Source organism: Tiliqua scincoides, chromosome 15 (genome assembly GCF_035046505.1).
Source record: "Tiliqua scincoides isolate rTilSci1 chromosome 15, rTilSci1.hap2, whole genome shotgun sequence".
NCBI classification, from domain to species: Eukaryota; Metazoa; Chordata; class Lepidosauria; order Squamata; family Scincidae; genus Tiliqua; species Tiliqua scincoides.
The window spans coordinates 379777-403787 of record NC_089835.1 but is presented as its reverse complement, the minus strand read 5'-3'; the positions used below and the strand labels follow the sequence as shown (position 1 = coordinate 403787).

General features: G+C 53.8%; 1 protein-coding gene across 2 annotated transcripts; it reads left to right on the top strand.

Annotated features, from left to right (window-relative positions):
* Window positions 1–1398: 1398 nt before the first annotated feature.
* On the top strand, window positions 1399–22459 carry CDC42EP2 (CDC42 effector protein 2). 2 transcript variants are annotated; one of them, XM_066610280.1, is made up of 3 exons: window positions 1399–1471; window positions 19362–19437; window positions 20953–22459. In XM_066610280.1, exon 3 carries the CDS (start codon window positions 21344–21346, stop codon window positions 22058–22060), a length of 717 nt encoding a protein of 238 aa, XP_066466377.1. In that variant the 5' UTR covers window positions 1399–1471; window positions 19362–19437; window positions 20953–21343; the 3' UTR covers window positions 22061–22459. The 2 variants fall into 2 exon arrangements, with proteins under 2 accessions (XP_066466377.1, XP_066466376.1); XM_066610279.1 differs by lacking the exon at window positions 1399–1471 and adding an exon at window positions 11113–11201.
* Window positions 22460–24011: the final 1552 nt, after the last annotated feature.

The following is a 24011-nucleotide window of genomic DNA, read 5'->3' as shown; positions in this document are numbered from 1 at the left end:
TGCTGGAAAAAGCGGCACCAGTTGCATTTCTGCCTCTTAGGCAGTGCCTGTTAGGAGACGTGGGCCTGAAGACCTGCGCCCAGTGACGAGCCTGCCCAGCTGACCTCTGCAGGCCTGGAGCGTCTGCTGCCACCTGTGAGGCTGCCCCGCTTGGCGATGTGGGCAGGCAGCAAGCCAACTCTCCTCTCAGCAGACGCACCACTTAAACATCCCATGCCTGGAGCCCCAGCACCACTCTGGCGCTGAAGGCAGGGCAGAGGCTCGGGCTGAGCAAGGCACAGAGCTCTGCCCCCAAATCTCCAGAGCCGGTCACGTCACTGACATTGATCTTGCCCGGGGGGGGACGGGACGACACACTGGAAGCCCCTTTGGATGCAGGGCCCCGAATTCATGAAGTCGGGAGGCCATATGCCAATAGCCTGTTCCTTTATGATGCTTTCCATATGTGTGTCCTGCTGAAGGATTGGCCGTCATAGAGTGTTAGTCGGAAGACCCTTTGGGTCGCCTAGTCCAACCCCTGGCTTGGTGCAGGCAGCTGGGTGCAGAACCCCCCTGCCTGACTGAGTGAGTGGCTTCTCTCTCCCCCCCCCCATCTGATCTTGGAAACTCAGATTGCTGTTCTGTCCGCTCAGCCTCCAGTGCCTGTGCGGAAAGGCCTGCATCAACATTCAGAGCAGGAAGACAGCTTCTCGTCCCCCCCCCAGCCTGGCCTTTTCTCTCATTGCTCCCCTCCCTCCCTTGGGGGCTTCTCCCGCAGACCGCCTCACATTCCTTTGCAGGAGAGTCAGAGGCGTTCTTGAGCCAGGGCTGCTCTGCATTAATTTATTTCCGAGTTGTCAACATGCTCTGCTTCTAAGGCAGAGCTCTGGGGCCCGGGTGAGTTGCGCTCAGATGCGAGAAACTGTGCCCAGCCTGATGTGGTTCATGCACTGGAACTGGGGAAGCATTTGGTACACGGTCAGAGGCACTTGGTGCCACTGCCCAGCTGCGGCAAGCACTGACAGTGCGGTTTCTAGGGACAGTCCAGACGTAGGATGAACCCTGACCGTCGGCTAGTGCCCGACCCCCACTGCCACCCCTGCAGTCCCTCTCTTCAGTGTGAGGGTATCACATGCACCCCTGAGCCCCAGGCATTGGGGAAAGGTGCTGGGGCTGAGGCATGGCTCAGATTGTGTCCTGTTGGTAAAATGACACGTGCATAGAAGCTGCTTCCTCCTGAGTCTGCACCGTGGCTCCTCTAGCTCAGCACGGACTGGCAGCATCCCTCCAGGCACACAGACACAGGGGTCTTTCCCAGCCATACTTGGAAATACAGCCAGCGATTGCCCCGGGACCTGCTGAGGGCAGAAGAGCTGGATCTGAGCTAAGGTTTGCCATCACGGAGAAGCCTTCTGCTTGGGGGCCACTCATCAAAGGTGAAGGAGGTTACTGCAGAGCAGTGTTTCTCAAACTGTGGATTGGGGCCCACTAGGTGAGTCGTGAGCCAATTTCAGGTGGGTCCCCATTCATTTCAATATTTTATTAGACTTGATGCTGCCATGGGATGTGACTGCATTTCGGGAAATGTGACAGATCTGTATTTTTAACAGCTACTGCGTATATTCTTTTAACAATGATAGTCAGTGGGACTTACTCCTGGGTAAGTATGGGTAGGATTACAGCCTAGGATTGTTAAAAATGTTCCTGCTCGATGATGTCACTTCCGGTCATGACGTCATTTCCAGTGGGTCCTGACAGATTCTCATTCTAAAAAGTGGGTCCCGGTGCTAAATGTGTTGAGAACCACTGGCCTAGTGTTCTGAGCAGACGAATTGAACAATTTTTTGTGAAATGTTCCCAGCTCACGGCTCCTGAAGGCTCCCATATCTCCACAGAGCCCCCAGGCCAGTTCTCCCTCCCTAACCAAGTGTGCTCAGTCTTGCTACCGGTCACTCCAAAGCACCACACCGTCAGTGAGCCTTGCATCCTGGAGAGGATTGGTCTGTGTTGAGACCAGCAGGGGCAGGTGAGATGACTTTTGGGTGTCATCGGGCAGGCAAGGGTCGGCCAACTGGGGCCCTTACCTGAGGTCCCAAGGGGTGATGAGCAACCAGGACAGCGGACACCAGAGTGGCTGCCAATGCAGGCTCTGAGCCGCTTCTGCAGCTGCAGCTATAAGGTGCTACTAGGGTGTCTACTCTTCTGCAGCACCTGCTTGTTCCAGTGAAGAATGCACGTGATGGTTTCCTGCTCGATCGCGCCGCTTGTTAAGAGGAGTTCATTTTGGATTGTGTCGTCCCCCGCCCAGGAAACGGATGCATGTTGGAGAGTTTCCCTTCCTTACCATCCAGACTCACTGCAAGATCAGCTTTGCTCCTCAAGCTTCCCCTCCCCCTTCGTGCCACTGCACAAGAGGACATTTTCCTGCCATAAATGCCAACACCCTGAGATAAGACCAGGGATAAGTCACCCTGAGATAAGTCCCTTCAGGGGTTCCAGCCTGGGCAGCCCAGCCCAGGCCTAATCTGTTCAGCCTGGGCCAAAGGTCAGCCACCCTCCCCGCCTCCAGCCCAGCTTTTTCAGCTGGGGGTAAAACACCCATCCCATCCACAGCTGGTGGAGGAAGGAGAGGACAGCTCCTCCAAGGGGGAACTGCCATTCTCCAGAAGGGCTGGGAGCAGGGCGTCCCTTGTCAGAGGGTGTTTGTTGTAGCTTTCGGCTGAAATCCCTTTCACAATGGAAAGACAGCGCTTGGCCCCCAGCCAGATGGCAAGGCTGCTTTAAAAGGACAAGGGGGAAAAAGGATTTAATAAAGAGAAAGAATGAGTCAGCCCTGAGTGAGAGAGTGCATGTGCTGGGAGACACGGAGCAGCCCTGCTCTCTGGGCCAAAAGACCCTCCCCTGCTGCCCTGCCAACCGAGGAAGGCTGGACTGGGGGGGGGGTTCCTCTTCCTGGCAAAGTGTGTGGAGCTGCTCTGCTGCCCCAGCACTTCACCCCCTCGCTGCTGTCCCAGGGGGTGGAAATTCAGAGTAACTGTTGCCGTGCCGGGATAGCAACATGTTGATGTTCAGCTTTGTAGGATGAGATGAAAGGCTCATGTAGGCTTTGTAGGATGAGATGTAGGGAGAGCGACTGGTGGCTGAACAACACCACTGTCATACAAATCTGGGGGTCAGCAAGCGATGGACCAAATGCAGGCCCTCGGGTGCACGGCTTGGCCCAGGGTCTCTCCAGCTTGCCCTCCTCTCCGACACCTTAGCAGCCTGGAGAGAGAGAGAGAGAGATGGCAAGGGGCTGAGCTAGACCTCCAGCGGGGCAGATAGAGGCCATTGCGGGTTGTGGTCTGTCCTCACTCCTTCTCCTACTGCCTGGATTCAAAGAGGGGAGTGAGGAACAGAGCAGAAGGGGAAGTGTGAGGAGAGGAGTCTCTGATATTCTAGCCCCCTCCTTTCCCCCCATATTTCCAGCCTGCTTCACTCTTCCTTTTAGAATCTTGGAAGCAGGAGATGGTAGAACAGTGGTAGCTAAAATTGAGTGTTGGGAGGTTAGGACAGACAAAAGAAAATATCTCTTTGCTCAGCGTGTGGTTGGTCTGTGGAACTCTTTGCCACAGGATGTGGTGATGGCGTCTGGCCTGGACGCCTTTAAAAGGGGATTGGACAAGTTTCTGGAGGAAAAATCCATTACGGGGTACAAGCCATGCTGTGAATGTGCCACCTCCTGATTTCAGAAATGGGCTATGCCAGATGCAAGGGAGGGCACCAGGATGCAGGTCTCTTGTTATCGGGTGTGCTCCCTGGGGCATTTGGTGGGCCGCTGTGAGATACAGGAAGCTGGACTAGATGGGCCTATGGCCTGAGCCAGTGGGGCTGTTCTTATGTTCTTAACTACAATTCCCAGGAGGCCTTGCAGGTCTCTTGTTATCAGGTGTGCTCCCTGGGGCATTTGGTGGGCCGCTGTGAGACACAGGAAGCTGGACTAGATGGGCCTATGGCCTGATCCAGTGGGGCTGTTCTTAGGTTCTTAACTACAATTCCCAGGAGGCCTTGCAGGTCTCTTGTTATCAGGTGTGCTCCCTGGGGCATTTGGTGGGCCGCTGTGAGATACAGGAAGCTGGACTAGATGGGTCTATGGCCTGATCCAGTGGGGCTGTTCTTATGTTCTTAGCTACTGCACTACTGGGTTGGGGGGAAGGGCTGATCCAACTGTGGCCAACTGACACCCCTGGCAGGGGTGCCCACTTCCATCTACTCGCTCACCTCCTTCCACTGCCTGTACTGGAAAAGGACACCATGTAAATGAGGAGGCGAGGAGACTTGTAGGCTGGAGCGTCAGAGGAGTAGAGCTGGCACATCACCAGGCAAGGGGGCAGCATTTGGGGTGCTGCTGCAGGAGTCAGGAGGTCTTGGGCTGGCCTTGGCAAGGTCACAATCGGTCTTAAGAACAGGTGGGGTGAGGCTCCTGAGTGGACTGGGGGGGGGGCTTCACCCAGCTCTCCTTAATACCGCTTTAAAAGCTCACACCCAGAGAGCAAATAAAGTGGTTGATGCCCGCTGTGTGCCACCAGCCAGGACAGGCTCTCCCACGTCCTTGTTCCCTTTACAGACTGCTTGGCATCCCTTTTGGAGTGTGTGTGATCCATGAGTCCGCTTAGCCCAGAGGCCTGTTTGGAAAGACCCGCACACAGGCGAGTGCCTGGAGGTTGGTGTTCCCGGGCAGCCTTCCTTTCCTGGGCTTGTGCCATCTGTTCCTCCCTCAGCCGTGGACATGATCTCCTTGTGGACTGACCTGCCCCTGCTTCCACTGAGCTCTTTCCAGCTATTACACTTCGTGGATAGAACTAGCTTGGTCCCTGCAGCCCTTCTGCACATGAGCTGCACAACACCTTCACAACATGGTGGCCTGGCGTGAAAAGGGACTCCCCCTTGCCTGCGTCTTGCAGCGACTGCGACCAGCAGATCCCAGCGGGAAGCTCCCTGCTCTCCCAGTGCTAATCCCTGGGGATTCAGACCTCTTCTGCCTCCCAGGTGGGACCTCCTCTGCATTGTCTTCCAGGCTGCCTCACACCCTCCTGGGTGTTCCCTTGCTCATCAGGTGGTCCACAAATCCCCTTCTTGGAGAAGGCTCAAAGAAGGACACGCTCCTCTTCCCTTCAGTGCCCTGTTTCCAGCTTGCTTTGAAGTGTCTTCCTTCCCCTGACTAAGTGACTCATTGCTGTGGAAATCCCTGACTGTCCTGCTCGTGCCCTGAAATGTTCACTATTGTGCTCAGGAAGGTGTCTTTGTGCAGCACATCAACACCGAAGGCAGCCTGTTGTGCATCTGGAGTTACCTAGTTCAGCACTGGTCCCACCCAATCTCTTAGTAGGAGATCTTTATCTTCATCCTTATACCACCTCACTAAGGACTAGGATGGCCAGTTGTCAGTGGGGAGCCATTCCTTTCCTGCTTCTGGCAAACTACCCCACCTCCTTTGACCGGCCAGGAAGGTCACCTTGCAGCAAGGTGCCAGCGAACAGGCCCCCAGTCTCTACTGCTCCTGGAAGGTGAGGCAGAGGATGCTTGAAGAGCATCCTTGCTATGATGTGAAGCTGTCACAGTGAAGGCTTGGAGAGCATGACTCTCGTTTGGTGTCATCTCCTCTGGTTCCCAGGGCATTTCCTAGCTCAATTTAAGGTGTCTGGATATCACCTTTAAATCTGGATCTCTCAACTTAGATGGAAGCTGACCCTGGACATCGTGGTCCACGTGACATCAAGTCCTGCGCTTCTGTGGGCTGCATCATGGTTATGTGCTTTCTTGATGCCACTCTGTCTTCAGCTGGATGTGTTCTCTCTCTCCAGCTGGTTACTTGTCGCTAATGCCTCTTCTCAGCAAGCAAGAACTTCCTTTGCTTTCCTCCAGCCTGCTGCCTGGGGGGGGGGGGGCTCTCCCCACCTCAGGCACATTGCATGCATCTGACTTATGTCAAAAGAAGGAATCTGTGGGTCCTTCTACCAGCCCTACAGAAACCAGAGCATTTGTTTTGCCCTGAAATGTGGTGCCTTGCAGAAGACGTTAATCTTCCCGGAAACATTCCAGTGTTGATAGATTATGAAAAATGAGAGACTTGGCTGGCTTGGGGGGGGGAGAGTTCTGATTTCCACTCCTGCTGATTCTGTTGAAAGGGGAAGTAGAGAATTGAGCTCCCAAGACCAGACTTTAAATCACTGGCACACACCCCTCTCTTCTCAAGGAAAATGCACGACTTAAGGGTCTGCCGAAGTCCAGAGGGAGGTGCACCTTAAACTCTACCCAGTCCGCAGGAGGTGGAAGGAAGCACTACAACTGTGTCAGCCCAGGCAACAGAAGCTGCCCACCCACTGCCCCTCCTCTTGCCCCACTCCCTGAATTGGAAAATGAAGAGATAGCGAGCGGGGGAGGAGAGGGCTGGGCTAAAGCTTTGGAGACCCTGCTATAATGCTTCTCAAAAACCAGCACCCTTTTAACGTCCAGAATGTTTAAAGTCATAGGGGGCTTCTGACTTGCCCCCAACACTCTAGTTCACCACTCTCCCTCTTTTACTAGGTCCTCCTTTTCCTTTTCCAATCTAGGATGTGGGAGGAGCAGAGGCAGAAGGGGCTGGCAGCACTTGGCACACCCTCTCAGGTGCTAGGAGGTCTTGGGGCAACCCGGAGTGGAGGGATATTCCCATCATGCCCTGCTCCATCTGACCTCTGCCAGTGGACAGACACGGTTGCTGCGCTCAGGGCCGGCCGTGACCCGGTGATTCTTTCCATTGTTTGAGGGAAGGGAGATGTTGAGAAGGGAGCCATTGGTCAGGTCAGGGGGAACTGACACAGAAGGGCTGAAGAGTTGGCCGAGATCCACCTCATGTGGCTTGGCCTCTCCGCCAGGCTCTCACACCTTATCCCACAACCTCTCCGTCTGGCTGGACCTGCCAAACCGCGCTTGATGGCTGTGGGGAAAATCAACAAAGGTTTTCTCCAAGGTGTGATTTGTGGGGAAAGGATGTTTGCCCAGAAGATAGAAGAAGGGGGGACCTTGACGACTGCGATGGTGGCTGTTTTCAGTGTCTGGAACTGCTGGGAAACCAGGGCAAGTTTAAATGTGCGGTGTTTGTTCTTGCTCCCCCTCCCTCCTTTGTGGCAGCATGTGCTTAACACCTTCTTAATCTGTTTCATGCATCTGATTAAGTGAGCAGAAAGGCAGCCAACAACCGATTCCTGACGCTGTGGGGTTTCCCTCCCTTCATCTGGAAATGGGAACTGTGCAAGATCAGCTCTTTGCTCCCACTGCGGCTCCAAGCCTGATGGTAGCCTGAAAAAGGCGTCTTCCACTGAAACCCATCAGAAGTTTTTTTGTTTTTTTAAATTAAAAATTCTTGGCGGAGGGGAGACTGCGATGAGGATGTGAAGCCCCCTCCCAGCTGTGGTTTCCTGCCCTTTCAGGCTCCCTCCAGGGTGCTATTTATTTTATTGATTTGGGACACCCAAATACTCAAACCAATAAAATAAATAGCAGCCTGGAGGGAGCCTGAAAGGGCAGGAAGCCACATCCTGAGAGCCAGGATGGGGTCGTGGTTTGGGAACTGAACTTAGATCCAGAAGATCCAGGTTTAAATTCCTGCTCAGCCACGAACCTTGGGCCACGGGTAACCTTGGGCCTCTTTTTCAGCCTCACCTACCTCACAGGGTTGTTGTGAGGATAAAAGGAGAGAAGGAACCATGAGGGAAGGCACAAAAGGAGGGAAGGAGCACCACCCTGAGCTCCTTGAAAAACAAACAAATAATATTGAATCCTACTGAATCCATGTTTATCCTACTTTTCCCCTCCACGATACTATGTTAGACATTTAGGCCCAAATCCTAACCCACTTCCCAGCACTGGCTTAGCGGTGCCAATGGGACGTGTGCTTCATCCTGCAGTTGGTTGTCACTCACGGAGGCCTCCTCAAAGTAAGGGAATGTTTGTTCCCGCACCTCAGAGCTGCATTGCCCTTATGACAGTGAGGGTTAGGATTGTGCCCCCAGATATTTAATTTAGAAAAAATAAGCAAAAGGGCCACGTTGTATGTTTCATTATAAACATACGGAATTTGGCCCTTAGTAGATCCCGGCAGTGTCGGAGGCAAGATTCCGTCCCAAAGCTGTCTTTGGGCTCAGTCTCTCCACCATCTGCTTCCCCTGAACCTTCTCCCTCAAGTCCGGACTTGAAAATGATCAGCAATATTTGCACACAGAGGATTCAAAGGAGCTTCTCCGCCTTCACCCTGAGGGCCTACAGCAGAGCTCTTAATTACATGTCATCAACACAACAGCCCTGTGAGGAGTGGCCTGGCCTAGAAAGAAGGGTGTGCTCCTCCCTGCTCCAAAGGCCACCCAGCAAGCTGTGCAAATGTGACGGGGGGGAGAGAAATGTTCCAGTCCTGGCACCCAGTCAGCTCCGCAGGATGCCATACAGTTTTGCACCCTGAAGCTCCCAGCATTAGCCACAATCTTGCAGGTGTAGCTACCTTTCTTACCTAGACAGGTGTGTTATTGTGGGAACAGGAGTTGTCTTTTTCAAGGGATGCACTGGGGTGGGGGTGGCTTCGGAGTGGCACTCTTGGATCTGGAAACAGCCCCCCCATTTTATATCCCGGGGCGGCAAAACTATGGCTTGCGAGCCACATGTGGCTCTCTGACATATAATGTGTGGCTCGGGGAAATACGTTGGCTGAGCCCATTTTTTGCATCACAATTAATGTAGAAGGTAAATAAGAAATGCTCAAGCTTTATAATTACTTACTGGGTATAAACTGAGGGTCTACTGGATTAAAAAGTAAGTTTAATGTTCATGGTGGTGTAAGAATTTAAATGCTACTTAAATATTGCGGCTCTCAAACATCTGAAGTTTATCGTACGTGGCCCTTACATTAAGCAAGTTTGGCCACCCCCGTTCTATACTCTGGGGAAGGCAGATCTTAAGAAGCCTTAATTGCATCTTGGGTGGAGTTTTGCAATGGAGGTTACTCCGGGTTACCCTTGAAGAGCATCGTTGCTGTGAAAATGTCACAGAGGCATCTTGGAGCACACAATACCAACTTATAGCACGTGAATAATATAGCACATATAAGAACATAAGAACAGCCCCACTGGATCAGGCCATAGGCCCATCTAGTCCAGCTTCCTGTATCTCATAGCGGCCCACCAAATGCCCCAGGGAGCACACCTGACAACAAGAGACCTGCATCCTGGTGCCCTCCCTTGCATCTGGCATAGCCCATTTCTAAAATCAGGAGGTTGCGCATACACATCATGGCTTGTACCCCATAATGGATTTTTCCTCCAGAAACTCGTCCAATCCCCTTTTAAAGGCGTCTAGGCTAGACGCCAGCACCGCATCCTGTGGCAAGGAGTTCCACAGACTGACCACGCGCTGAGTAAAGAAATATTTTCTTTTGTCTGTCCTAACCCGCCCAACACTCAATTTTAGTGGATGTCCCCTGGTTCTGGTGTTATGTGAGAGTGTAAAGAGCATCTCCCTATCCACTCTGTCCATCCCCTGCATAATTTTGTATGTCTCAATCATGCCCCCCCTCAGGCGTCTCTTTTCTAGGCTGAAGAGGCCCAAACGCCGTAGCATGTAGAATGGGGCGCATGTTCCATGTGCTACCCCTCCCAGAGGCTGGCCTCCCCTTCTCCTTGCAAGTTAGTGTGCAAACAGAGGAGGACGGGGAGCCAGGAGGGTGGGGCAGTGGAACTGATGCCAGGGGGGCAGTGGACTCTCCCTCACTGGAGAGCTTCAAGCAGGCACCTGCTGGAGATGCTCTAGCAGAGTTCTGGCTACAAGCAGGGAGTCGGAACAGCTGACCCGCTGGGCACCTTCTGGCTCTGTGAGGAGTCCAGCGCTGCCACTACAGGAGCATGGGGGTGCGGTGTCCTCGTGCCCCTTGTGCGTGCAGGGTGCCCGAGAACAGGTTGCCAAGTGCACAGAAGGACTCCGCTTGGTGTGCATCCCCCCTGTGTTGCGCACCACCAACGCTATGCATCGGGAGGATTGTGCTATGTGGGTGCATGGTGGGGGTGGGGGCAGTATGGGGAAATGTGGAATTGGGGGAGCAGGGGAGGGGAATGCCGTTGCCACTTTGACTGCCTCTGCCTGGAGATCAATGCTCCAGCCCAGTCCTGAAGGGTTGGCAACCAGGTGAAAATGCTTAATGGGTAATGGTTTGGAACAAATAGAGGAATGTTGTTGTTGTTTTCCCCTCTCACACAACACCAGAACCAGGGGACAGCCACTAAAATGGAGTGTTGGGAGGGTCAGGACAGACAAGAAAATATTTCTTTGCTCAGCTGTAGTTAGTCTGCGGAACTCCTTGCCACAGGATGTGGTGATGGGGTCTGGGTGGGCAGATTTCTGGAGGAAAAGTCCATCACCAGTTCCAAGCCACAGGGCAACCTCCTGAAGTGAGAAGCAGGCTCCCTCAGAAGGGCGGGTGCAAGGAGGGCGCCAGGATCTGGTGGGCTACTGAGATGCAGTAAGCTGGGCGAGGGGGGCCTTGGGCCTGACCCTGCAGGGCCCTTCCTACGTTACTAGTGAAGGGGTTTAAAGGGCCCCCCCACGAAGCTGGTCAGCGCCTGAGCCCCTGCTCGCGCACCCCTCCCTTTCCGTGGTTGGGGGGCCAGGGGAGAGGTGCCCACAGAATGCACGTCCTGGAAGGAATTTCCAGCAGGCCCCGGGTTGGAGGTGGGGGCAGGGAGAGGAAAATACCCCGCGGGAAGTCCTGGGTGCAGCCCCAGAGCGGGGGATTCCCACGAAGATGCAACGCCACACCGAGGGCCGTCGCAGGCCGTGGGCGGGCTGCACTCGGTGCATGCTCAGAGGCCCCTTCGACGCATCCCTAGCCCGGACGTTCCAGGCGAGCACATTCCCCCAGCGTGGGGGGGGGGGATAAAACCAACCGCCTCCCCCGCTGCTCTCCCCGTCTCCGGAGCGGGGAGGCAGGGCGGAGCAAGGACCTTCTCCTGGCGGGGAGGCGCTCTGCACGCGCTCAGAGGCACGCCGCTCCCTCGATCGCGCCCAGCTTCGCGGGTTGCAAGAATGTTGCAAGGGGCGGCCAGTTTCCGGGGGGGCGGGCCGGGGCGGGGCGGAGGCGGCGGCTGCCTGGGAAGCCTCCGCGCCCGGCGCTCACTCGCCGAGGGAGCAGCCGGGCGCGGCCACCGCCCAGCGACGTCCCGGTGAGTGCCTGCCTGCCTGCCTGCCTGCCTGCCGGGGGGAGAAGCGACCCTGAGGGCGCCCCGGGGCAGCTGCCAGGCGGGCTCGCGTCCTTGGGCAGAGCGGGGCGCCTCTCCCTGCCTCGGGGGGCGCGGACGCCCCTGGTGCCAGGGCTGGGGGGTCGCAGGGGAAGGCGCTCTGCACATGTTCAGAGGCTTCCCCAGCTTCCGAGAGCGTCTGGATGGCTCCTGGTCTCTGCTCCCGGGGAGGGCAAGCGCTCTGCGGTGTTCTTCTGGGCTCCTCCTCCTCCCCCCCGGGGCAGCGCCCCCCACAAGGTGTGGGTCGGAGGGAAGGGATTCTTGGCTCCCTGGCCGCGGGGGGCTTGCAGGGCTGGGGGTTTCTCCAGAGGAGTTGGAGAAAGGGGGAAAAAAGCTGTCCGGGGCGGGGGTCCGAGGCGTGTTGGGGACCCCCAGGGCTGCTCTGCAAGGAGAACCCCGAACGGACCCTCTCAGCTCCAGCCTCTTCCTGCCTGTGCGCACCAAACTTCCAACATGCCTGCTGTCGTTGCAAGAGTTCCTTTGAGCATGTGCAGAGGGCACTTGCTCCCATTTCCTACGCTATCAGGTTGTCACCACAGTGATCTGGAGTGTGTGTGTGAGAGCTGGCAAGCTTGCAACCCAGTGAGGGTGGCCAACTGTTTTGGCTTGCCCTGCTCTTGTGCCTTGGGCAGCTGTTCTGATGGGCTGGTAATAATTAACGTTATGACGAATTTTCCTGGCTTGTCCGATGATGTCCCCACACGGCCTCTGGTATTGAGAGAGAGAGAGAGAGAGAGAGCTTCTGAGTCTGGAAAAGGTTCTGTGCCGTGGAGAGTGCCCAGCTCCAGGAAACTGCCTAATCCCTGCGGAGCACCAGATTCCATAAGTCTGTTATCAGCTGTGCGAACCTCCTGCCCATCAGCCTCACTGGGCACTCCCTGGCGGCAGCGTTTGCGAGCGAGAGCCGGACAGGGCCTCTGTCCACATGCCCAGCTCTGCCACCTTGTCTCCTCTCCCTTGCTGTCTTTCTCAGCTGAGAAGCCCTGAATGTCAGAGCCTCCCCTCCTAAGGGCGGCTTCCCACCTCTTGGACTGTTTCTGCCCTTTCCCTGCTGATCTTGATGTTGTGGAGAATGACCCCTGCTTGTTCCCACACAATGGCACAAGAGCAGGCCAGGTGGTGTTTTCCTGATCAGTTGGCAAGCTCTCTCCTTTTCAGAATTAACAGCCTGAATCCTGAGTTAGAACAGAAAAAAGAGTTAGAACAGACAAAAGAAAATATTTCTTTACTTCAGCGTGTGCTTGGTCTGTGGAACTCCTTGCCGCAGGATGTGGTGACGGCGACTGGCCTGGATGCCTTTAAAAGGGAATTGGACAAGTTTCTGGAGGAAAAATCCATTACAGGGGACAAGCCATGATACGCATGTGCAGCCTCCTGATTTTAGAAATTGGCTACGTCAGATGCAAGGGAGGGCACCAGGATGCAGGTCTCTTGCTGTCTTGTGTGCTCCCTGGGGCATTTGGTGGGCCGCTGTGAGATGCAGGAAGCTGGACTAGATGGGCCTCTGGCCTGATCCAGGGGGGCTGTTCTTATGTTCTTTATGTTCTTATGAGTGCTGCACTCTCTCGGTGCTGCAATGTTCCGCCCTTGAAAATGAAAAACTCTCCTGTGGCTTACTTAACTCTTAAACACAGGCCTTCTGGCCACCAGTCACGCAGGGGTCCCGTCTGCCTTGGCCTGTATTTCCACACCCCGCTATATTTGGGGGAGGGAACCTGGCAGCCAGAGAAAGCCGGCGCCAGGCCCTTTACGACGAGGGTGTGATGCACGGGAGGGTGTCTCTGGACTCTGAGGCCCAGCTGAGTAACTTTAAACTCTGGACAGTCTGAGTCTGGAACCTGGTGTCACTCCCCCCCCCCCCGCCCAATTGTTGTCTTGGCACATCAAGGCCTTGGTGTGTGGCCTGCATTTCTACCCCAGCCACACCTTGAGCATGCATGAATACCAGAGGCGGGCGGTCTGATCGGAGCAGTGCAAATGGCACATGCTGGAATGTTCTGGGACCCACGTCAGGGTCTGTGTGCATTGCAAGCCTACCTGCGGTGTAACTGTAGCCACCCCTCGCTCCCAGCTGGAGCTATCTTTGGCTGCAGCTTGGCTGTGAAATGGATACGGAGTGCTGGGCACAGGACAACTGGGCATCTTGCACCAGTGACGGTCTGGCTGAGTAGGGTGGAGAGGGGAGGAGGATGGAAGCCTCTCTTTCTTCAGGACAGTTCCCCAAAAGGAGGCAGGCCAAAAAGGGAGGCTGTCTGTTTCCTTCTGGTGTTTGGGAGGGAGGATAAGGAGCTCCAGGACCTGGGTCTGGGACAGCGATAGAAGCATTTGGGAAAACCCCCAAAGCATCTGGACAGCTTTGGCTCTGCCCAGGGGTGCCGTCCACCTCTCTTGCTTGTCTCCGTCACTGGGTATGCTGAAAATGGAGGTCCCGTTTGGCAAGCCTGGTGAAGCACAAGATTAAAAAAATACGCTTGCAGGCTCCGATTAGAACCAATCCTTCCAGCCCAGCATCCTGTTTCCAGGAAAGCCACAGAGCAAGGTGCGGGGGCCAAGCGCACATGTTGTTGCAGGTAAGTGGCTTTGAACCTGCAGGTCCTCTTTGGCTATTGCGACTGGTAGTGAGTGGGAAAGGAGATGGGGGGGCACTTTCAGTCTGGGTAGGAAGAGTTGGGCATTTTTTCACTGCACCCCAGTGCCAGTCGCCATCCTGATGCTTTTTTGGGGTTAAAAGAACGGTTGCCCTGAGGTTTGTCGCTGCATGTGCAGCTGCTCTGACACCTTGAGCTGTGTCCCAAGGCAGGTGGAAGTCTTGATGTTGTCACCTGCTTTGGCTGGCTACTCTCTCTCTCTCTCTCTCTCTCTCTCTCTCTCTCTCTCTCTCTCTCTCTCTGTGAGACCAAATCTTTCCCTCTCTGCAGCATAAGCAAGTAAAGTCAGGCCTCTGCTTGTAGAGAGTCTGCAATCTAAAGTGTGCCATTGGGAAGAGAATGCAGGGAAGGAAGGTTGGGAGAGGAGAGAGATCCAGGGGTGAATGAAATGACTCCGGCTGAGATCTTAAACATGCTAGCTGAACCACAGGTTTAAACTGCTTTAATAGTAACTCCCTTTACATGGGGAAAATGACAGTTTTCTGAGGGTGTGGACTAGAACTGGCATAGCAGAGTACAGAGACTGGGAGACAACTCGGAATTTCCCCAGTTCAAATCTCGCCACTGCCCTGAACACACTCAGTGGCCTTGGGCAGGCCACTCCCTCTCAGCCTCAGTCTTTCCCATCTGCAAAATGGGCATAAGGCTACTTACAAAGTCATTGCAGAGACTAAATCACGATAATGACAGAATGCGGAAGTCAAATGCAAAGTATTTATTGCTGGCAGTTCCCCGCAAATGATGTGTCACGGGATCCTTGGGAAGCAGGCTGGTTAAGTGGGTAGGCAACAAAGGCCCGCTTGAGAGTGTAACCATGCCCTCTGCTGTTAGTAGTTGGGAATTAAGAACATAAGAACAGCCCCACTGGATCAGGCCACAGGCCCATCTAGTCCAGCTTCCTGTATCTCACAGAGGCCCACCAAATGCCCCAGGGAGCACACCAGATAACAAGAGACCTGCAAGGCCTCCTGGGAATTGTAGTTTAAGAACCTAAGAACAGCCCCACTGGATCAGGCCATAGGCCCACCTAGTCCAGCTTCCTGTATCTCACAGCCGCCCACCAAATGCCCCAGGGAGCACACCAGATAACAAGAGACCTGCAAGGCCTCCTGGGAATTGTAGTTTAAGAACCTAAGAACAGCCCCACTGGATCAGGCCACAGGCCCATCTAGTCCAGCTTCCTGTATCTCACAGCAGCCCACCAAATGCCCCAGGGAGCACACCAGATAACAAGAGACCTCATCCTGGTGCCCTCCCCTGCATCTGGCATTCTGACATAGCCCATTTCCAAAATCAGGAGGTTGCGCATACACATCATGGCTTGTAACCCGCAATGGATTTTTCCTCCAGAAACTTGTCCAATCCCCTTTTAAAGGCGTCCAGATAATTCTCCTGCCATAGGCATGTCAATGCTTCTTTATTGGGTGTCAGGATTGCCACCATCTTTTACTGACCCCTGCTCCTGTGTCATTAACAGCAGGGTTGCTCTCCAGACCTTGGAGCCATGCAAACCACATGGCAGCACAAGCGTAGGTGGAGTGGGACACCATGTTTGCTGGGTGGGCACAGACTGCAGTCAGCCACGGAGTGAGGCCCCTGAGCCGTTGCTGCCTAGGGAAGGGGGCTGTGCAGTTTGGGGCAATCCTTAAGAAGACAGGTTTTGAGACAGTCAGTCACTGCAGGGAGAGTTGCGTTTGCCTCCACTGTTGTCACAGAACCGACAAGGGTTTGCCCTTGGCAGGAGAGACGCTTTGGGGAGGGCCCAGAGCTTGCCAGTAGAACAAATGATTTGTGTGCAGAAGGCCTTGGGGTTAATTCAGTGGTGCCTTAAGTTGAAACGGTCTCTGGTTTTGGGGCCTGGGAAAGACCCTTGCCTGAGACTCACTGCCGATCAGAGTGGCCACTACAGTATTTGGTCGCGTTTCCCTTGCAATAACCATGTAAGGCAAGTCAATATTCTTCCCATAGTACAGAGGGGAAAGACTGAGGAAGAGAGGGAGTTGCTTGCCTGAGGCTGAGTATAGAGTTCATGACCGGGGCCAGATTTGACCCGGAGAAATCCCAATTCATAGCTCAATCTCTTACCCATGCTGCTTTGCTAGTTGAGCTGGTGGATTGCCATGGATCTAGTGGACCGATTAACAGCCCAACGTAGTCTCAAGCGGTTTCCTCTGTAGTACCTGAATAAAAATGTCAGGGGTCTGCTTTGTGGAAAGGCTATTAACCCAATATGGCTGCACTGAGCCTCCCTGTACAGAAGCAGTCTATCCTTTGAATATGGGACGCAGTGGAGAAACTGCAGTGGGCAATGCTGGCCTTTGCCTCCTGCTTGCCGGCTTCGCTGCGTCTGGGGGCTGCTGTGGGAAACAGGTGGTGGGCTGTTTGTGACAGCCCCTTGGTCTGAACTAGCAAGCAGTTCTCCCGTGGCAGGAGGCTCTGGTTAAGAACATAAGAACAGCCCCACTGGATCAGGCCATAGGCCCATCTAGTCCAGCTTCCTGTATCTCACAGTGGCCCACCAAATGCCCCAGGGAGCACATCAGGTAACAAGAGACCTCATCCTGGTGCCCTCCCTTGCATCTGGCATTCTGACATAACCCATTCCTAAAATCAGGAGGTTGCGCATACGCATCATGGCTTGTACCCTGTAATGGATTTTTCCTCCAGAAACTTGTCCAATCCCCTTTTAAAGGCGTCCAGGCCAGACGCCATCACCACATCCTGTGGCAAAGAGTTCCACAGACCAACCACATGCTGAGTAAAGAAATATTTTCTCTTGTCTGTTCTAACTCTCCCAACACTCAATTTTAGTGGATGTCCCCTGGTTCTGGTGTCATGTGAGAGTGTAAAGAGCATATTGGGAATGTGGTAGGGTGCCTGCAGAGAGAAGGAATGCCACCCCGTGACAATTTGATGGAAAAGGATATGCAGGACTCCTGGGCTCCAGAGTCTGTTGGTTTTACACCAGGGTGGAGAAGCAGAATGTGGGGCCTGAGAACTGGGGCTGCGACTTTTGGTTTACAGAAAGTGGGTATCTCCTGGCAGGCCCTGCCTTGAGTTTCACGGGCACCTTGGAAGATAAGAAGATGTTGCTTTAAGGGCTCTTTGTGCCAAGAAATACAAGGACATCTGCAAGAGGGATCTGAAGGCCTTAGGAGTGGACCTCAACAGGTGGGAAACCCTGGCCTCTGAGCGGCCCGCTTGGAGGCAGGCTGTGCAGCATGGCCCTTCCCAGTTTGAAGAGACACTTGGCCAACAGTCTGAGGCAAAGAAGGAAGGCCCATAGCCAGGGAGACAGACCAGGGACAGACTGCACTTGCTCCCGGTGTGGAAGGGATTGTCACTCCCGAATCGGCCTTTTCAGCCACACTAGACGCTGCTCCAGAACCACCATTCAGAGCGCGATACCAGAGTCTTTCCAGACTGAAGGTTGCCAACAGTGTGCCAAGAAAGATTTTCAGCCGGAGTGCCATGGCACACTGGTGTGCCACAGGAGTTTGGAGGAGGACCATTTATTCAGAGGGTCACTGGGGGATGTGCGCCTCCCCCAGCAGTGCAGCGTGTCCTGTCAATTGTCCCAAAATGGCTGGTGTGCCTGGACAATTTCAGTACCCTGTCAGTGTGCCTGGAGATGAAAAAGGTTGACAATCACTTGCCTTAAAGCTTCTTGCAAATGTCAGCTGCTGGTGCCAGCTCTGGAGGAGAAGGGAAGGGGCGGCAGCAGCTTGAAATGGGGAGCGGAGGGTGGGAATGGAGTTGGGTCGTTGCTTGGCTTGGGAGCTTCTTGGTGTGGGGCCCAGAAGTGTTGCAAGGGGGAGGAAGGTGTCAGGGGGGCCGTGGAACAAGATGACCGTTGTGCGGGGCAGGCCTCGGCTCTGCTCCGTCAAAAGAGAGCCACCCGGGTGGCCTTGCCCGGCTTGCTGCTGAGACGGTTTCCCTCGCAGCTCATCCCTGCCCGCTGCTGCTGCGACCGTTTCCACCACCTGCTCTGTCAGCAGTCTCCCAGAGGGCTCTGTGCTGCCCCAGCTGCCTGCCAAAGCGCGAACAATGGCTGTCTCATTCAGCAGCTCGTCCCTGGCAGAGGACACCCGGGTCGCACCGGCTGCGGGCTGCCCGCTCAGGCGTGGCCGCATCAGATGGGCTGTTTTTTAAGCATCTGGCACGCAGCCAAGCCCAGCGGCATCAGCCAGGAAGCAGCCCCTGAGTCTGATTTTGATTATTATTATTTATTATTAACAACAGTATTCATATACCGCTTGTCAACTAAAAGTTCACAAAGCGGTTTACAGAGAAAAATCAAATAATAAATGATTATGCCGTGAGCTTCTTCCAGTGCCCCTGAGTAGGGTCTCTAGCATTCTGCTATTTGGCAACCTTCAGTCTCGAAAGACTCTGGTATCGCGCTCTGGATGGTGGTTCTGGAACAGCGTCTAGTGTGGCTGAAAAGGCCGATTCGGGAGTGACAATCCCTTCCACACTGGGAGCAAGTGCAGTCTGTCCCTGGTCTGTCTCCCTGTCTCTGGCTATGGGCCTTCCTTCTTTGCCTCTTTGCCTCAGCCATGTGGCCATAGCATTAGCAGTGTTGCTTCATTCATGCACATTTTATGAACCATGCTCCAAAGTGCTCCTCTCTTTCTTTGTTCCTTGACAGCCCTGCGAGGTAGGGTTTGGGACTGAGCAGGGATCTGAACTTGGTGTCTTCTTGACTCCAAGGCCAACACTACTATGCCACACTGGCCCACTTGTCTGTGTGTATGGGGGGGGAGGGGGTTCATCTAGCAGCAAAAGCAACAAAGGTTCTTGCAGCAGGAGGAAAGTGTTCCTTGCAGCACAAAGTGTTTACGTTACCCCAGCAATCCTTTCTGCAGCTCTGATGCAGCTATTTCAGTGTTTTTTCACTCTGTCATAGGAGTACAATGAGTGGTGCTTTGTGGTGTGGCAGGGGGTATGTGGAGGTCCCACTGCCACACTGGCCTGATGGGATTGTTCAGCTTGGTCTGACTCTGCCAGGAATGGAGCAGTGTTGTACGGAGGCCTGTCAAGAGACAGAGACGGGTCAGAGTTAAGGAGCGATCCTATGATGGTGGAAACTGCAGGAGCCTCTCCCTTCCTGCAGGGACAACTCTGGGATGAGTCGCTGATCTCCTGTACATAAATTACATAAATAAATAGGTTCAGGATCTCCTGTACATAAATAAATAGGTACAATAAATTGACCTATTAGGCCCCCTTCCAACTCTATGATTCTTTGATTATTCCTGGAGGTTTTTCAACCTGCAAAAAAAAGTTGCAAAACCCTTAAACTGTTTGCCTGCTCAGAAGGTGCTTTTGCATCGCCTGCTTTTGCCAATTTCAGGTTGGGAAAGAGACCCCAGTAGCTTGGGGAGAAGGCTCAGAACCAAAGGCTTTGCTTATTTCTCCTCTCTTTAATTCACAGAGTGGTTGCCAGGATTGGAATGAATGTCCAGACGAACAAGCGTTGCTGAGGGAGAATCAGCCTGGCTTCTGTAAGGGTAAGTCTTGCCTCAAGAACCTTTTAGAATTCTTTGAAAAGGTCAACAGGCCTGTGGATGCGGGAGAACCTGTGGACATTATATATCTGGACTGTCAGAAGGCGTTCGGCTTGGTCCATCACCAAAGGCTACTGAGAAAACTCCACAGTCAGGGAATTAGAGGGCAGGTCCTCTCCTGGATTGAGACCTGGTTGAAGACCAGGAAACAGAGAGTGGGTGTCAGTGTGCAATTTTCACAATGGAGAGAGGTGAAAAGCTGAGTGCCCCAAGGATCTGTCCTGGGACTGATGCTTTTCAACCTCTTCATAAATGACCTGGAGACAGGGGTGAGCAGTGAGGCAGCAAAGTTTGCAGATGACACCAAACTTTTCCGAGTGGTGAAGACCAGAAGTGATTGTGAGGAGCTCCAGAAGGATCTCTCCAAACTGGCAGAATGGGCAGCAAAATGGCAGATGCGCTTCAATGTCAGTAAGTGTAAAGTCATGCACATTGGGGCAAAAAATCAAAACTTTGAATATAGGCTGATGGGTTCTGAGCTGTCTGTGACAGATCAGGAGAGGGATCTTGGGATGGTGGTGGACAGGTTGATGAAAGTTTCGACCCAATGTGCGGCGTCAGTGAAGAAGGCCAATTCTATGCTTGGGGTCATTAGAAAAGGTATAGAGAACAAAACTGGTAATATCATAATGCCATTATACAAATCAGTGGTAAGGCTACACTTGGAGTATTGTGTCCAGTTCTGGTCGCCGAATCTCAAAAAAGACATAGTGGAAATGGAAAAGGTGCAATAGAGAGCGACTAAGATGATTACTGGGCTGGGGCACCTTCCTTATGAGGAAAGGCTACAGCGTTTGGGCCTCTTAAGCCTAGAAAAGCGGCGCCTGAAGGGGGACATGATTGAGACATACAAAATTATGCAGGGGAAGGATAAAGTGGATAGAGAGATGCTCTTTACACTCTCACATAACACCAGAACCAGGGGACATCCACTAAAATTGAGTGTTGCGAGAGTTAGGACAGACAAAAGAAAATATTTCTTTACTCAGCATGTGATTGGTCTGTGGAACTCCTTGCCACAGGATGTGGTGATGGTGTCTGGCCTGGATGCCTTTAAAAGGGGATTGGACAAGTTTCTGGAGGAAAAATCCATTACGGGTTACAAGCCATGATGTGTATGTACAACCTCCTGATTTTAGAAATGGGCTATGTCAGAATGCCAGATGCAAGGGAGGGCACCAGGATGAGGTCTCTTGTTGTCTGGTGTGCTCCTTGGGGCATTTGGTGGGCCGCTGTGAGATTCAGGAAGCTGGTTAGATGGGCCTATGGCCTGATCCAGTGGGGCTCTTCTTATGTTCTTATCTACAATTCCCAGGAAGCCTTGCAGGTCTCTTGTTATCTGGTGTGCTCCCTGGGGCATTTGGTGGGCCGCTGTGAGATACAGGAAGCTGGACTGGATGGGCCTATGGCCTGATCCAGTGGGGCTGTTCTTATGTTCTTATGTTCTTATGTCTCCAGCCTGAGGCAGCCTCAGAAGATGCAGTCAGAAGCAAATGAGCTTTTGAAGATCTGGGTGGTTCTCCCTCCAGCCTCACCTCTGTTGTGAGCATCAAAGCTACAAGGTGGTCCTGCAGCCAGCCACTCAGTCTGACATCTCTGTTGCTGCCAAGGAGGCTGCTCTGTTGCTGAGCCAACTTCTGGAGGAAACTGGATCCTGCTGAGAGAGTCAATTTCCCAGTGTGATTTCTGCCCAGCCAGAGGCCGATCCGATCTTCTGTTGTGGTTGATCTAGCTGCGATTAGCACCGCTGCCTTTTGAGGACACATTTGCCACTCCCAGTTGCCTGATGGGTCAGGGCAGCTCTGTGTAGTCCCTTCTCCCTGATTTTTCCCATTCAGAGACTGGCAAGATGTCCACGACCAAAGTGCCCATTTACCTGAAACGGGGCAGCCGGCGAGGGAAGAAGGAGAAGCTCCGAGACATCCTGTCTTCGGACATGATCAGCCCTCCTCTGGGCGACTTCCGGCACACGATCCACATTGGGAACGGTGGGGAGAGCGACATGTTTGGGGACATCTCTTTCCTGCAGGGGAAGTTCCACCTCCTGCCAAGGTCCGAGGGCAACGTGAGTCCTGATGGGGTTGGCCATTATGTGGTGCCCTTTGAGTTCTCCCGGACAGCAACCATCTCGGGCTACGAGCCGCCGCCTTTGGACATCCCTTCACCGCTTCTCAAAAATGCCATCTCTCTGCCAGTCATCGGTGGGCCACAGGCCCTGATGTTGCCCTCGTCTCAGGCCCCACCTAAACCGCCCCGCCTCCACCTCGATGAGAAGGGGCAACCCACTCCCCAGAGGAAGGACCCTGGGGAAAAACAGGCTGGCAACGGGAGGACGCTGGAGCCCCTCGGTGCCCCAAACGGCAAGTGCGTGGCCCCTCTGAATGGCTTTACAGAGGAAGAACACAAAGAGGAACCCTTCATGTCCCACGCTGGCTCCATGCTCTCCCTTCACGTGGACTTGGGCCCATCCATTTTGGATGACGTTCTCCAGGTGATGGAGAAGCACCAAACTGGGGGCGCGGGGGCTCCACTGCAGGACTCCAACAGGCAGGAGGTCTTGACGTGAGGACTGCCACTGGAACGGACTTTGCATTTTTAAAGCGCGCTGTTTTGCAGAGAAGAGCGTGTTTTGCTGTGAACTGGGCCAGCTAAAACTGGCAGTTTTTAAGTGTGTGTGTGTGAGTGAGAGATCCTTGAGTGAAGCTTCTCTAATAATATTCCTCCCCCAGCTTTTCAAAAAGCATCTTGCACAGTGCCACCTTCTCTCCCCCCCCCCCCCAATGCGGCAGCAAATCTGAGACTTGGGTGGGGTCCACCACCTACCCTCCCTTCTGCCCCTCCACTCTTCTAGGCTACTGAAACTGGTACAGAGAACAAGCAATAAATGCCTCTGCTCCTGTCAGTTCCCTCTTGCCAGCAAGAATCATGATGTGACGGGTGTGAATTTTAAAGGAATGAGTTAATAGATGCTTGGAAAACCCACTGGCCTGGCTGTGTGTTCTTGGGTTTGGGTGGAGTGTAGAATGAGGCGGGGGGGGGGGAGCTGCCTTGCATTGCAAATGGACAGGCGAAGGGTCTGAGCAGGCTTCAGGGGAGGAAGCCAATTCTGTCACATGATGTGGTCACTTTCAGTGACAGGCTGCTCACCCCAGAGCTCTGTGAGAGCCCCAGAATGCAGACAGGAATCTGGGCTGGGCACCTGATCGTTTCAGGCTGTTCTCAAATGTGGAGTGTGGCCACGTCAATGAATAGTTAAGGGAGGGGGACTGGGTGGGCCAAGGAGAAAGAATTGCCCAGGAACAAATTCTTCACTCACTCTCTCTCTAAAAATATATACATGGCAGCAGCTGTTATGGGCTGGGCTTGCAACAGGCCAGCCCCCCAACCTCCCCCCCCCAATGTTCCTGAATATTGCCGCTCCTTGGCCAACAGCTTCCAAAGCTCTTCCTCACTTCTTGGAATTGGGAAGGAAGAAGGGAATGGAGGGAGGGGAAGAGGAAGTGTGGAAGGAGAGAGAGAGAGCTTCGGAGATTCCTCTTTTCAAATCTAGGGAGTGAGAGGAGGAGGAGAAGTGATGGAGTTGGAGGGAAGTGGCTGCCACCTCATTTGGCCTTATGGATGGCTGGACGGCTTCTTCAGCAAATTGCCCCCATGGTGATGTGTGTCCTGGCACTTCCAAGGGGGAGTGTTCTGACGTGCAGCCCCATACGAGAAGTGGCGTTGTCCTACACTGATGCTGTCAGGTACACGGGTCGGGCTCTTGACCAGGATTTACTTCTTTACTCAGCGTGTGGTTGGTCTGTGGAACTCCTTGCAACGGGATGTGGTAAGGGCATCTGGCCTGGACGCCTTTAAAAGGGGATTGGACAAGTTTCTGGAGGAAAAATCCATTACGGGGTACAAGCCATGATGTGTAGGCGCAACCTCCTGATTTTAGAAATGGGTTATGTCAGAATGCCAGGTGCGAGGGAGGGCACCAGAATGAGGTCTCTTGTTATCAGGTGTGCTCCCTGGGGCGTTTGGTGGGCCGCTGTGAGATACAGGAAGCTGGACTAGATGGGCCTGTGGCCTGATCCAGTGGGCCTGTTCTTATGTTCTTAACTACAATTCCCAGGAGGCCTTGCAGGTCTCTTGTTATCTGGTGTGCTCCCTGGGGCATTAGGTGGGCCGCTGTGAGATACAGGAAGCTGGACTAGATGGGCCTTTGCCTGATCCAGTGGGGCTGTTCTTATGTTCAGGATTGTTTGGAGAGTGCTTAGAGAGCAAACACAGAGGCAGGAGTGGAAGGGGGTCAGGGAAAGAGCCAGATTTGGTACTTCGCTTGCAAGAGGATCCAGGTTTGATCCCCAGCAACTGGGCAGAGAAAAATCCCTGGAGCACTGCTGCCAGTCAGGGCTGGCGATACCAAGCTAGCTGGATCAAGGACCAGACTGTGCCTGAGGCAGCTCCTGCCTTCTGATTTCAGGAAGTGCTGGGAGAAGAGGAAACACTTGGGGGGGGGGGAGAAGTAGGCAAAG